Source organism: Fragaria vesca, linkage group LG7, assembly GCF_000184155.1.
Source record: "Fragaria vesca subsp. vesca linkage group LG7, FraVesHawaii_1.0, whole genome shotgun sequence".
In the NCBI taxonomy this organism is placed as follows: domain Eukaryota; kingdom Viridiplantae; phylum Streptophyta; class Magnoliopsida; order Rosales; family Rosaceae; genus Fragaria; species Fragaria vesca.
Genome location: NC_020497.1, coordinates 11,696,197 through 11,710,801, shown reverse-complemented (window position 1 = coordinate 11,710,801; position 14,605 = coordinate 11,696,197). Strand labels below are relative to the sequence as shown.

Sequence of the window (14,605 nt, the reverse complement as noted above, 5' to 3'; positions counted from 1 at the left end):
TTGTGCTTAGCTAGAATTTCAGCTTCAGTATGCTTAGACGAATCAGATTTTAGCTGTTTATCCTGCAAAGACATGAGTGAAAAAAACTCAATATACTGAGCCAAAATTTCTAATATGCAAATGTAACAATGTCAGGATGGTGAGATAAACGAGGTTTCAGTGTCACGTGTCTAAAAAGCAAAAAAGGAAAACCCCCTTACAATCCAAGATATGCGCTTCTTTAGATCTTCAATGACTTCTGGGTCCTTGGATGTCTTCAATTGTTTCTTTAGATCCTGTGATATCCAAAACGAAATTTAGATAGTGAAAAAGAAAATGAATTATAAAAAAAGAGAACATAAAAAGAAAATACACATATTTAAAGAAATTTACCTCCTTTTCAGCAGGAAGCTCGTTTGAAAACAAAAAATCATATCTCTTCCTAAATCTGGACAAAATGCAATGTTAATGTTATTTTTTAGTTATGATAAAAAATAAGTATAAAAAACTGTTCATACAAACAACATAGCCAATGCATTATCAGAAACTCGAAATCTGGATACAGCTTTCCAACGGCAAAATAGATGAATCGAGAGACTGAGGTTGAAAGAAAGAGCCTACCCATCAACATTCAGTGTTCCGCATAAAGATTCAAAACGCGGATCACGTACCACCTGAACATACCAACAAAGAATTAGAATAAAGTAGCTACTAAATATTGATTTTACAAAGCTTTATTCAGAGCTTCCAATCCAAAATCAATTGGCAACGGAGGGATAGGCTGAAGACAGTGAAAATTATAAAGGCAAAGCTTCATATTGGCAGTCTCTAAACGCTATTGGCTGAGATAAATTTTTTAGGAAAAGAACCTCAGCATTCCATTTACAGTAAGAGGAACCAAAAAGATAAAACATGTTCTCGGCCTCCTACTTTAATTCAATTTGTTTTCTTCTTATATTATTAGAGTATTATGAGTTTAAGAGTCTAACAAAATGTTTCCTGATTTCCATAGTAAAGTGATAGCATGCAATCCTACTTGTCACTGCAATTCAATGATCCAAACCATATATTTCCAAGGTTCCCCTTCAAGGGTTAAAGTTATTATTTAGTCAGTCTAACTATGAGCAAAGAAATAGATTTGACTGTTTCCAATAAGTACTTGAAGAATCGTGACATACTCAAATTGTCATATGATTTCCGACTTGCTCATATTTTTGCATGATAATTCTCAAATAAAGCGTGCTAGTTGCTATAGATAGAAATAAAAGGAATTGCTGAAATATGATTTGTATAAAGAAAGACTTTGGTCAGCTTTATGGACATATTCTTTGGTGGCTTCAATGACAACACTTTCTTCCCGTTAGTCTTGGGTTCTCAGAATTGATTCGGCAGTTTATTTGTAGCAGTAGCCACTGCCTTTCTAGTATTCTGGTTTGTTCTGTACCTTTCCTCTGCTATGAACTTCTTGTACACATTCAGTGTATCATTCTACATGATCGATCTAGTGGTTTTTGTTTTCAACTACACTAGAAGCATAAATCTTAACTAGGCATGTGTAAGTTAGACCACACAGACTAGGGGACCATGGACCACCATGCAGGGTAGCTCCGAAATGAGATAATCAAGCAACAAGCTGTAGTTATGTATTGCAAAGCCATTCTTCACTGTTAAATATTTATACTACCCACTCATTATATTTTTGAAACCCCAAAAGTTTAGTCCAACAAACAACGCCAAATCCTAATCAACACGCATACGAATTGCAAACAAAACAAAGTTAAGTCTTGCACTATGATAACCTCACCTTTTTCGGAGCTTGGATGACCTCCCTAAATCTACTGACAGGCTTCTTGCTACTCACCTCCATCGGCCTCGAAACACATAAACAGACACACAATCAATACTTGAATGCTTCAAACACATTACAAAAATAAATAAATAAATAATTGTATAAAGCAATACCGGTTCTTGTTAGCTCGGGCAGACTTCTTCTTGTCATCTTTAAGCTTAGGCTGAGGCAACAAGACATGCGAGCCGTTGGATCGCGCCTTCTGCAAATCCCCAAAGGTCACATCTGCAAGCTCCTCCTCTATCTCCTCTTCCTATTATTACAAACTTAATCATTCAAAATTCAAATACCCAGCTTCGTACAAACCATGTCAACTGATGCTATCATTAATAACTACTTACATCTTCGGAAGAATAGGATGATGATTCGGGGTCTTCAAACTTCGTCTTCACTGGCTTTCCGATTGTGCTGGGTGGTTGCTTCATTTCGAATTTGGAGATTGTATGGAGGATTTGAATTCTTCGCTGGACCTGAGGACGAGTGAATGCATCAGCTCTACAAGAGACAGTGTGTAGGTTTATGTACTTGACCCGGCCTATTGAGTCGGGTCAGGTTAATTGGGCCTTTTCCAGTCAATTTGTCGGCTCAGGTCAGTTTGTAGTGTCTTTTTTTTTTTTTTTGGCAAGGATAGTTTGTAGTGTCTTAAGAAAATTTAAAAGCTGATAAAGACCCTATTACCATTGATCATAAGTTTTTAGTGCACGAAACCTATCATGTTCAACAGAAACTTGATAAACAGCTCGAACAGTTTGTCTAGGCTATTGCATATATCTATGTTTGCCTGCTATCAATGTACTTAATAGTTAATACAACTGGACTTGGTTGTGTTATGGTACATTCTATGCAACTGTTGAGCATCAAACCAGGAATGCCATCAGTAAATGATGGTATATTTATCACTCAAACCTAGAAATATATCAAAACCACAAAAGAGGGAAAACCTTGCTTAATCTGCTAAAACCCAAAGAGGCAAAGCCTTGCTTGATCAACTTAACCCAAATAAGCAACAAACCCACTCATCATTTAGACGCAATGACCAACCCATAGCTGGAAACAGAGCACCATTGACAGAAAAGGGACTACTTGAATGACACCAAACACCAAAACCCAAATAAGGGAAAGCCTCTCTGCATCTCCTAAACTCGACACAAGCAATAGAGGTAGTAACTCTCTAACAACATTGAGAAGCAACCATTGATACAAGCTTGAAAAACATTTAAAGAAATCAAATTGGGTGTGCATTAAATAAGAACCTGAATTAAGTAAGCTCCTTTGGACCAAGTCGGTGACCGGAGCAACGTCGGCGGATGGAGAAGATGACGAAGGGGATTTTGGGTGTTTGGGGTCTAGGTTTAAAGAGCAAGGAAGAGATGAAATAAATTTGGGCGTTTAAGCGTTTCTCTTTGGGTTTATGACGTTTAGAAAACGCCGTAAAACTATTGCTGTTTTGTTTTTTTTTTGGATAATGTGCGACACTGCGACAAGTCCAGCACTTGAAAGTTCAAACTGTTTAAAAAAAATCACAAAACCTTTTAATCCCCAAGTTTTCCCTGCCGCGACCCGTCTATCAGACCCGACCGGAGACTTTGTCGGAACTCCGTTTTCCGGCCACCTCAGACGAAGCTATTGCCTCCCTTCCTCCGGTGATCATTTTCTCCAATCGGCAAAGCTTGATCGGACCTCGTTTTGCTTCAAGGTAATTTCCGACATCTCCTTTCGTTTTGGTTGTTGTTAGTTAGAACAGGGGTTTGGTTCAGAGGACGATTTGGTTCAAATTGTCGGTCCGGTGGTCGGGCGTGTTCGTCACGCGCGCTACTTCCGTTAGTGGCACTAGCGGTTGAATTTGAATATTGAGGAGAATGAATTGGTAAAATGTAAGTTTGGTTTCTAGATGATGACTCTTGTCTCATTGGTTGTATTTGATGAATAGGGATGACTATACCTCAAACAAGAAATGTTGGGCTTCCATTGATGAGGCTGATCAGACTAGAAGGAATACCCATCCTGCAGCAGCTTCATTTAGAGGAGCAACTGCTTCGAACCTCGTCTGATAATTGGTGCATTATAAATGATGGTACCAATATTCCTAACATTGTCATGGGTATTTCAGGGTAAGATGAGCTTCTTATTCATTCAGACTTTTGATTTAAGTTGATACATTCTGCTTGTTTGAATGGCAATTGGATTTTATATAGGGTTCCATGTTCTGTGTAGAAAACCTGCAGAGCTTCTTGACATTGATCTGGTGTTACGAGATCAGGTTCCTGTCATCAAAAGATTTACTGGAGGTGGCACGGTTACAGTTGATCATGGCACGATATTTGTCACTTTCATATGCAACAGGGATGCTGTTCCTGGCTTGCAACTGTATCCGCGACCTATAATGTCCTGGAGTAGCCAATTATACAGCAGAGTGTTCCAAAGATTTGGCGATTTTCACCTTCGTGAAAATGGTACTTAAAAATCTCGTGTTTTGCTTTATTCCTAATAAGGTGTTTAGGTATATAGGACTGTTTATTTGGCAATTCGTCGTGTTCAACAGCTTGTTTCTTTTTCTTTATTCATCCATCTTCGTGAGATCTTGCTTCGTTTTATCTTTTTATGTAGTACTAGGTTTAGTTTTATGGTTGGCTATTACTTTATATGGAGTAGTTGTGTTGCTGACACTCCAAGATACTTCTACTTCCATTATATTCTTTGGTTGTTCTTGAGGAATTGAAGCATATACTGACAGCATACTTGGTCTTTCTGATTGTAGATTATGTATTTGGTAACCGCAAGTTTGGTGGTAATGCTCAATCGATTACTAAAAACCGGTGGATCCACCACACATCCTTTCTATGGGACTATGAGGTTAGGAACATGGCATACCTGAAGCTTCCAAAACGGGCACCTGAATATCGATCGGTAAGTTGGTCACTTGTGCTATCTTATTAGTGTTTAGTATTCTAATTTCTTTTCTTGGTGTTTTGAGTTTTGAAGCTAAAACTTCGGGACACTTCTGCAGTAGAATGTACTGTTATTCTGAAACATTGAACATGCATAATGTATAGGGATTAGGAATGGTTAAAATACAAGAAAAACTCATGTTAATGAACAAACTATCCAAGAATTATAATTTGCCAATGAAACAAAATAATAGTTGATGATTCTCGCCAAATGAACTCAAGATGGGTTAGTGTTGCTCTTGACCTTGGTGTTTTGAGTTTTGAAGCTAAAACTTCGGGACACTTCTGCAATAGAATTGACTGTTATTTTAAAACATTGAACATGCATAATGTATAGGGATTAGGAATGGCTAAAAAACAAGATAAACTCGTGTTAATGAACAAACTATCCAAGAATTATAATTTGCCAATGAAACAAAATAAAAGTTGATGACTCTCACCAAATGAACTCAAGATGGGTTAGTGTTGCTCTTGTTTTCTTCATAACAATTAGGTCACTGATCTAATGTTTATTTTTTAAATCACCACTTGGTTGGCCTCATGAAATGATAAATGTTCTGTTTTCCTAAATCACAATCCTGATTTAAGTCTGTTCAACCTGTGTTTCACAGCTTAGGTAATATATCAGATGACTACTAGTTATTTAGACGAGTATTTTGATTTATATGCCATCTTATTCCTTTGCAGGCAAGGGACCATTTGGAATTTATATGCCCCATGAAGGACTATATGCCAAGATCAGTTTTCATCGACAAAACTGTCAAGGCAATTAGTACCGAATTTTCAGTATATTCTGAACAAACAGACCCATTCAAAATCAGCTCAAACTTTGAGCCCTCAACTAGACTACTTACAAGGCAGGAGTTGGAAGAAGTAGCCTCTCAACCTGAGAGCCCTGTGTCTCAGTCTTTGTCCATGTAATGAAATATGAAATGTTTAGACAAGTGATGCCTCCCTTCAATATTTTCACCAGGTGAAATCCTATTCTTCTATCCAAAACATTGTTGTATTTTTTATTTTTTTTAAATATCAATGAAATACAAATTCCATATCAGGCGCATGTAGTTTTTTTTTTTTTTTTTTTTTTTTTTTGTATATGTATAATTTTGAGTAGGGATCAAATAATGACAGATGCCTAGTTTTTTCTCAGACTTCTCTTACACGGTGTCAGAAGTACATTAGAAGGTAAGTAAAATTCTGAGCTTTGTTCATACAGAATATTACAACCTCCTTGTTAGAAAACTTGTTTGAAAGGTTTTCCATGGTCAATCCTGCAAATACTTGAGTCCCATAAAAGCCAGTTACTGTAATATGCATTATAGTTTATAGTAGCAATTTAATAGCCGTAAGCTATAAGGTACATACCTGAATGCAATCAAATGTGTAGATTGCACCGTAATGACGGCTGCGTATCACCATGTCAGCAACCATAGGAAGGGGAATTGTCAAGAACATGCCCAACGTTGCAACTATTGTAGACGTGCAAACCGCAGTAAGAGCCCTGACCAAATTTGAGTCGGTGGTTGGGAATTTGGTAGATTCAATTTATCCACATTATATGTATGTGAAGGCTGCTTTCTAGTTCATACCAAGCCATTTAACAGCTCCGCAGCAGATCCTGAAGCTGCAAATTCAAAGACTGTTCAATCCCCATAGCATTCAGCGGCTACACTGCATGCGTGCACACATTGCTTTGAGAAGTGCACTCCTGGACACAAATTGCTCGTAAGGAGCCTGTTGTATAACTTCATTCTAACCCCTCTCTGCTTGTAAACCCATAGAAGGAGAGAAACCAGAGTTCAACCATCTTTTCCTTTCCTCTCCTAGTCTCCTTTGGCAAGATAGTTTGGTGTTAAAAATTCCTAGAAGTAATCATAGCAATATAACCAACCATATTCCAGAACAAAATTGAAAAATGATGGCCCCTGGTATCTCAAATGGCTCTAGTTATCAGAAGTATCAGTAAAAAAAGTAGTGCTGAAAGCAACAATAAGACTTCGAGACACTAAGCAGTTCATCAGTTGTGCCCACATTTCACAAGCTTGTGGTCATGGCAACACCAGCTATGCTGAGATAACTGATTAGAGAATTAACAGCAGCAACTATGTTTGGAATGAAGTCCTGATGAAGACGTACTCCAAAGTTATGAGTCTTGTGACAATTGTAGTTGCAACACTAGTGTTATAGCCAGTGCACTTTGACAAATACTGCACGAGATCAAAGCGATATAACCAAGTCACTCACAGTTACTCTCAAGGGACATTGATGACATTGGCCAAAATCATACAACTATATCGACGATACTGCAATATATTTCTAGTTCTGTTAATGCAATATAATCCCTGCTTCTGCCATTTTAAATGTCAATTACAGTACATAGTCTCAAAATAGTCATGTTAACTCTGTAGTAAACCCATGCTGAGTAAGAATTAAGCTACATTTTGCAATTTCTAATGGATCAGGTTGATTTGTATTTACAAGAAATAGAGGCTCATCTAGCTACTTCAACAAGAGCAACACATAGTAGCACCCAAAAAAAAGAAAAAGATGGAAAATACAGAAAAGCAACTTATATGTTTATTTCATAGTACTTCTGTAACTTGTTTAAATATCACCCCCATCGGGAAATGGATGAAACTCAAAGACCCTGTCACCTTTAAACGATGGACTACTCTGGTGCCATTATGCTCCGCTCCCTCTCAACTCTATTCATACTTGAGGTTCATCCATCTAAACATGAATGTTGATGAATTAATCACTACGATTTACATTTTGATAGCTTTGCATCTTTCATTCATATATGGGAGAAGTATCTTTTGGTTTAGGGCCTTGAATAAAATCAAGCTGACCATAAAACATTATTACGAAAGTGAAAACTAAAGACAACTAGTCGATCACAAATATAGAAAACATTGCAAGCTAACACATGCTGGTAACCGCAGACACACACACATATAGAATTGTACGTAGTACATATAGTTGCATCTTTAGACAATTCCATCATTTCATCATAACATGTTTTAGGAAGCCAGGAATATGAGTGTGCATGAAGTAGTCTTCCCAGTCAATGCATGTCGGATCGAATTTAAAACTCTCTGCATCTACGAAGCACTCCTTTGTTAACATTCGCAACTTCTCTGTATTGGTGTCATCAAAGCTACGTTGCATTATCAAACAGTGTTAGTGTCTAACGCATGATCTCAATGATAAAACTTCAACCTTACATTATTAACAATAATTAAACATACATACATGCCCTTGAAAAGTAGATAAGGACGGTATAGCTCTGCCATGCGCATCACCAATCCAAGTTTTTGGTGATTCTTATCGTATACATCTTGGAAATATTCATAAGATAATTTGTTCACCACCTCTAATCCCTGAAAGAAGATTGGAACGACTGAAATTAGTAGGAATCGACTAAGAACTAAATGTACACATAAATCTGTCTAACAAAATACAAACAAATAAAAGAAAATAAGATATAAGAGAAGTTAGCTCTCTGACTCTTTCGGAACGACTTAGAGTTCTATACCCTAGACTTAACATGGAGCCATTATGTGTGTGTGCAGCGAACTTCGCTTTGAAATTAAAGTGTGAATGTCTTTATTTGACTCACTTTTCGATCACATTTTTCGACCATACCCGGTCAGTATCTAGATATGTATGACATGATCATCTCTACAATTGTTCAACTGATTTGGTGTTCTTGAAGCTAATATCCTAGTTGTAATAGCCCCCTCTTCTTCGGGAGTGTGGGAGGGTGCTTGACGTCCTAAATTGGCTATTGCAGAAGAGCTAATATTGCCTAATCCTCTGTTTTTTTTTTTTAAATGGTGTCAAAACTACATTAAATGTTATAGTGTGTTAATGTATATCATGCATCAACTTTGTCTTAAAATTGTAAAATGAGTCCTCAATCAAAGTTGTAATATGAGTCAACTTTGTCCTAAAGTTGTAAAATGAGTCCTCAATCAAAGTTGTAAAAAAAATTAGTTATAATATTAGTCCCCATGTATCTTTAAAGTAGTAATATTAGTCCTCAAAGTGGTAATTGGGTCCTTGAATTGGTATGTTTTCACTTTGACGACTCAATTACCACTTTAAACATACATTTTATTATTTTAAGGACACATGATGACTACTATTGTAACTAGAAAATTTTACAACTTTAAGACAAAGTTTATGCATGACAAAAATAATAATAATGGAAAATAATAGGACATAGAAAATTAAGAATCTTGCATGGGAGTCTTACTCTTCTACATACCTTTAAGGGTAGCATATAGCAGATTTTCATGTATATCAGAAAAGTAGCCATAGTCTTGAATATTGTAAGCAACCTAACTTTGATAGGCTTTCCATCCTTGTAAACCCACGGATATTTGGTGAAGTATTGGAACATAAAATTACGAACATCCATAAATTTTATAGAATTTCTTAGAGAGCTTCCCACATGATAAATGGTACCAGAAGTTTTCTTTGCATTCACCACCATTGCCGCAATTATTGAATTTACCACTATGTCTACAGGCATCTGCAAGAGTTTACAGTTAAATTAATTTTTTTTTGTTTGACATATAAGAAAACATAATTATGTTACGAGACAAGAAAACTAATTAAAAAACAATACGTAAAATTAAAGAAAACTTAATAGATTATCTTACTCTTCTTTTTATGTTTTTTGTTTTTGAATCACTACGACAACTACTTTATAAAGAGCAAAAATCAAATCAGGTATATATCTGCTAGTAATGCAGCATGAAGAAAACAGGTGTGGAAAAGAAAAAAGCATTTCTTCCAATGTACGTGCATGCATAAGCTGTCATTGTATGCGCAACACCATTCCCTCGTCTATTACCAAGTAATTCTCCGCCATCCTCCCTGCTGCACTAAAGCTGCACTCAAATCCTCGTAGTGCCTCCCCAACACTGAAGTGGTTGTCTTTGTACTTCCTTTGCATCCATTTCCAAAATACACCATTCAAACTCCACTACTTTGTTGCATGCTATCCATTCTTCGTGTTTAGCAGACAACCCCCGCCTCCCCCCCCCCCCCCCAACCATAAAACCGGCAAAACCCCAAGTCCCCAACCACCTTTTCTTGAAGACATTCTAAAATAAGGTATCTTATTGTTGTTGTTTTTCTTATTTATGTCTCTTTGAGTAACAACAAAAAGAACCTTTATACCCAAGGCTAAAACTATGAGGGCACATGCGGAATCGCGCTATTTAATACCGAAGGGTAAATCGTCTAAACATTGTTCACTTCAACAGTGCCGGTACTGTGCAAATGAACAACAACTCAAACTTCAGTATATAGTAATTAAATTATGGAAGCACATTCCAGGCAATGAAAAAATCTGATCAAGAGAGTACGGAGCTCTGGAGAAAAGAAAAAATGTGATCACTATCTCTTTCTCTCGAAATCTCTAGACTCTAGACACTCTGAAACCTCTGGCCCAAGGCCTAACTCAAATATCCTCAAAATGCTCTCTTAATTTACTTACAACTTAATTAATCTTCACAAAGCAACTCCAACAACTTCCCCATATTCTTGGTTAATTTTCTTAATTTTGGGAAAGATTTTGATTGTTTTGTCCCAACAAATTCTCTAAAACATTCTCCAAAATGGGGAATGTGACGAGAGAGAACATTAAATTCCTCATATTTGCAGCAAACTCTCAAATTTTAGGAAGGATTTGAGGAATGATCATGAAATCTCTAAAATAGGGAATCTGTTAGAGTTGGAGAAGAAAAATTGCTTAAAGCATTAACTTTTGGTTCCCTATTATAGAGAAATCATGAGAAAGCTATTGAAGATGCTCTCACAGTGTTCTTACTCATAATATCTTTAATTTAAAGAACATAAATAGCATGAATTAATAAACTAAACTCACCATGTCTGATATTGTCATAGGATCAAGAGGTAGGAATGTCAACTTTCCTTTAGCATAACTAGCAATTACGCTATCAACAGTTCTGCATGTAATTATTAATAATTAGGAACCAAATATAGATAATTAATGAGTTGGATATGAGACACACATATATATATATATATATATATCAAAACATATCCAAACCGAAGCCTTGCTTTGAAATTAATGTGTATGACTCCTTCTTTGGATCACTTTGCGGTTACATTTTCACATCTTTATCGTTCAAGTCTTAGAACATAGTGTGTAAATTATCTATACAAAGTTCATCTAGTTTGGAGATCATTTGCTTTTCCGTATTCATGATTTACACGAACGGTTCAATTTGAACAAATTTTGTTCTATTGTGACTTTGAAAAGAAACTTTTGTTGTTGTACTTCAGAAATAATCAGCTGTAAATTAAAATAGTTTTCTGTTAAGTAAATATTAGTTCTTCAAGTGCTAACAAGACAAAATATATTAATTTTTAATGTTTTTAATGATAGCAGCTTGTAAAAATAACTTTGAGGTTGCTTCCAGTGACCTGTAATTTTTTTTTTAAATTGTTTTTCTTTAGTTTATCAAATACTATTAACTTTAATAGTTCAGATAAAACCTGATTTTCGTTAAAAAGTAAAGCTGTACCAAACAGGGCCTTAATCCGATAAAAAAAAAACACTTTTATTCAAACAGTTTCTTAAATAATTTAAGTTATCTCATAGTAGTGATATTTCCAAAAATGTTTTTGAAGTGCATGCATTCTCATTACCTGTACCCTTGAATCCAACCTGGAAATGGTTCCATGTAAGTGCTGGTAATTATAGGAGGACGTATGATAACAAAAGGTATATTCTTGTTTGAGTAATGCTTTAAAAGTAATTCTCCCATTGCCTTCGTAAATACATAGGTGTTTGGCCATCCGTAAAACTTAGCCCTGATCACAAGTTGGAGTAACACACGTTCAATGACGCGAAAGATGATTAGTTCATATGATCATTAATTTTGTGCTGCAACAATAAGAAATGCCTAAGACCTTTCAATGCCGAAATTCTTCATCGTATTTGTAATGACCTCTTCGACAGCATTTTGTGTTCGTAGCTCATTCAATTTTTCCTTCACCAAATTGCTTTCTAGTACCTCAAAATCGAACTTAGTCGAATCATTTACCATCTCCTCCATTGAAGAGAAGTCTTCTAGTATGATTCCTGTCCTTTCCCCGCACACATAGACTGAAAAATATTCATCATTAAACAACAATAATCGAAAGATTACGGTACAAATTAATTCCCTAAAGCATAGGTATATATGTAAGTTTTATCATGCTTTAATTTATCATTTTCTATAGTGAGTGAGCCGTGGCCTGTGTAGCCTAACCGACAACATTGAGGTAATCGGTTCAAACATCACCAACATATGTAAGTGCGAGGTGGTTTAAGGGATTTAATTACCTTTTTATTATTACATTTTCAAATACTTTGAATTAATGTCTAAAGGTTTTACTAGTAATTTGATAAATATAAAAACAGAAAATAGAAGGGGAAAAAAAAAAATCAAACGTGGAGTCCTACAATCATGGATAGGGATAGTAAGCTACGTACTTTTATAATTGTAATGGTGAAAAAAAGGTTTCAACAAAATTAATATTAAAATTATTTTTATTTAAGCAAAAAAAACTTTTTTTTTTTCTAAAAAATTAAATAAAAATAAAAGCAAATTGGCATGCGCCAAGCACACGCTAAAAGGCTAGTTATTATAATCTTTAAAGAGAAGAGAGCTGCTCTCTAGACTTGAATTTTATTACAATTACAACCCTGAAATGTTAATGAACTTTATAACTAAAAAATTGAATTAACAAAAAACAACACGTACTGTTTGCGGAAAAAATATACTAACCTGTTGAGACATGGAGAAACATCTCTAATTTTGAACATTTGTTTGTAACGTTTAGCATATGGGAAACTCCAAATGTGTTGATGCCCAAAGAAATATCATACCTGTGTGCATGCACACACAAATACATACCAATATTGATTAAACAAACAATCCTTTAATGTGGGAATTCTAAAAATCCGAAATATGCTCTTCTTCGATTATAAATATCACAATAAACATCACACGGCGCACCACTGCTTCTGTCATAGCTTAATATTTTTTGAGTATATACAATATATATATGGGCCCTTTCATTGAAGGATAAAAGATCCATATTTTTTATCACTTTTAGGGATAAACTCACACCATTGGATATATTTTTTAATGAGTTTGGATGACTGAGATTAAAACAAAAAAACTTAACACTTATGTCAAACCTAAACTGTTCAAGATCATTAAAAATAAATCAAACTTTTGGATGACTTAAAGATCACCAAATTTTCTAAAAACTTGTAGAGGTAATCTCCTCATATAGATCTACAAACTAAACGGTGGAGATGTGATTTTGTGATCGAAAAGTTTTTCAAGTTCCCTACTGGGGAGTGAGTAGGATGTGATTTCACTCCCCAGTAGGGTATTTGACAAACTTTCTGCATCTGAAACAAAATCAGTATGTTCAAATGCCCGATCAACACAGTATGTTCAAATGCCCGATTTCAATGGAGATATGAGGAGGTGTGAGTAGGACCCACTTGGAAATGAAGATTAATTCTCTACCCGACACGTATGTTGTCCGCATTTTTCCAAGATACGGGCCTCCGTATCTGAAAACATTGTGTATGTGTGTGTATACAGTTCTTATCCAAAGCGAAACTTCACTTTTATATGATAAAATTATTATCATAAAAATACGGGTACAAATTATAGATAAGGAGTAGATCGAGGACTAATCAATGCAATCTCACATATTTCAAGTGTAGATGCATGATTATTGTTTGATTTGTTTCTTGATGTCATGTTATGGTTGATATAACTCCTTATTGTGTTGTATTTACTACTATTATTTTTTTTTAAAGTTGTTTTTATTAATAACTAATACTCTCTACATATGTTCGTGAGATTTGAATCTATGACCTCAAAGTTGTCGGTTAAACACTTTAACCAACCAAGTCACGGCTCATCGACAATATTTACTACAATATGAAATCAAGTACTTTGATCCTATATAATATATGGTACTAGCTAACTAGTTACCTACTTACCTTTCATCAAAGTTGGTATTTGCCGCAGAGTTTATTATGATTTGGGTTTCACTGCACACTTGTTCCAATATAACTTTGTTCAGTCCTAAGTTTTCAGAACTTACGTCTCCGGAAAGAGCAACAACCTTTTGAGATACGAAATAATCGAAATCTGTGCCCCATTTCTCCTTCAAAATCTTGAACAGTTCCTTCCCTATTATCTAAATATTCAAGTTATACAAGTTCATTAGCACTTTCACATAGTGTATGATAACTTAGCAGATGTATAACAACTAAGCATGCAAATAGGAATCAACTTATGTGAAAACCTCTTCATTCACTCGCTGCGTCGCTGACTTGTCGTGGGAAGGTCTTACAAGAAGATATAGCTTTTTCACATCTGGTTGCACCCTTAATATCTTCTCTACAAACACTGCACATCCATAATCCATTAGCACTTAGCAGCTAGCAGTTTTGAGAGAGAGAGAGAGAGAGAGAGAGAGAGGGAGCATATGTACCCATTCCAAGCAAGCCAGTGGCTCCGGTAATCAAGATAGTCTTGTTACATAGATATCCCAATATGCTCTGCAACTCCATTAGTGAATGTATGCAAGTAGAAAAGAAAAACTGATAAATAATATGGAGCAAATGATGAGATGAACACTGGTTTTGGTCGAGGAGTACACTGATATGATTGTATGATTTCAAAGCCTAATCTCTTGGGTTTATATAGCCAATTAGCCATAAGTATTTTTCCGGTTGGTTGGCAAATTAAAATATGAATTAAAATTTGTTTAG

The 14,605-nt window shown here is 35.5% G+C and overlaps 3 protein-coding genes across 3 annotated transcripts in view; 1 reads left to right on the top strand and 2 right to left on the bottom strand.

Annotated features, from left to right (window-relative positions):
* Positions 1-3,188, bottom strand: part of LOC101292557 (ribosomal RNA processing protein 36 homolog) — a 4,386-nt gene extending 1,198 nt beyond the window's left edge. The window contains exons 1-8 of the mRNA XM_004308589.1: positions 3,082-3,188; positions 2,170-2,298; positions 1,942-2,081; positions 1,784-1,850; positions 601-653; positions 373-427; positions 201-275; positions 2-62 (exon numbers count right to left, since the gene is read on the bottom strand). Of these exons, the coding sequence (XP_004308637.1) occupies positions 2-62; positions 201-275; positions 373-427; positions 601-653; positions 1,784-1,850; positions 1,942-2,081; positions 2,170-2,253 (535 nt within the window). The 5' untranslated portion in view covers positions 2,254-2,298; positions 3,082-3,188. The remainder of the gene's footprint in view (position 1; positions 63-200; positions 276-372; positions 428-600; positions 654-1,783; positions 1,851-1,941; positions 2,082-2,169; positions 2,299-3,081) is intronic.
* A 107-nt stretch (positions 3,189-3,295) lies between these two features.
* Positions 3,296-5,703, top strand: LOC101301137. Its single transcript, XM_004307122.1, has 5 exons — positions 3,296-3,524; positions 3,759-3,939; positions 4,043-4,281; positions 4,587-4,735; positions 5,464-5,703. The coding sequence occupies exons 2-5, from the start codon at positions 3,761-3,763 to the stop codon at positions 5,695-5,697; spliced, it is 801 nt and encodes a 266-aa protein (XP_004307170.1). The 5' UTR covers positions 3,296-3,524; positions 3,759-3,760; the 3' UTR covers positions 5,698-5,703.
* A 2,073-nt stretch (positions 5,704-7,776) lies between these two features.
* Positions 7,777-14,404, bottom strand: LOC101292265 (fatty acyl-CoA reductase 3-like). Its single transcript, XM_004308588.1, has 10 exons — positions 14,326-14,404; positions 14,137-14,240; positions 13,829-14,028; positions 12,588-12,688; positions 11,728-11,923; positions 11,464-11,628; positions 10,676-10,757; positions 9,047-9,313; positions 8,029-8,156; positions 7,777-7,933 (listed from the first exon to the last, which is right to left on the bottom strand). Exons 1-10 carry the CDS (start codon positions 14,402-14,404, stop codon positions 7,777-7,779), a joined length of 1,479 nt encoding a protein of 492 aa, XP_004308636.1.
* Between the last annotated feature and the right edge of the window lie 201 nt (positions 14,405-14,605).

What these genes read in the sequence shown, in the direction of transcription:
- LOC101301137 (XM_004307122.1), top strand. Translation starts at nt 3,761, where the DNA reads ATGACTATACCTCAAACAAGAAATGTTGGGCTTCCATTGATGAGGCTG. An exon ending in ATTGTCATGGGTATTTCAGG is followed by an intron (nt 3,940 to 4,042) that starts GTAAGATGAGCT and finishes TGTTCTGTGTAG; the next exon opens with AAAACCTGCAGAGCTTCTTG. An exon ending in GGGCACCTGAATATCGATCG is followed by an intron (nt 4,736 to 5,463) that starts GTAAGTTGGTCA and finishes ATTCCTTTGCAG; the next exon opens with GCAAGGGACCATTTGGAATT.
- LOC101292265 (XM_004308588.1), bottom strand. Translation starts at nt 14,404, where the DNA reads ATGGAGTTGCAGAGCATATTGGGATATCTATGTAACAAGACTATCTTG. An exon ending in GTTTCTCCATGTCTCAACAG is followed by an intron (nt 11,924 to 12,587) that starts GTTAGTATATTT and finishes AATATTTTTCAG; the next exon opens with TCTATGTGTGCGGGGAAAGG. An exon ending in TATCTACTTTTCAAGGGCAT is followed by an intron (nt 7,934 to 8,028) that starts GTATGTATGTTT and finishes AATGCAACGTAG; the next exon opens with CTTTGATGACACCAATACAG.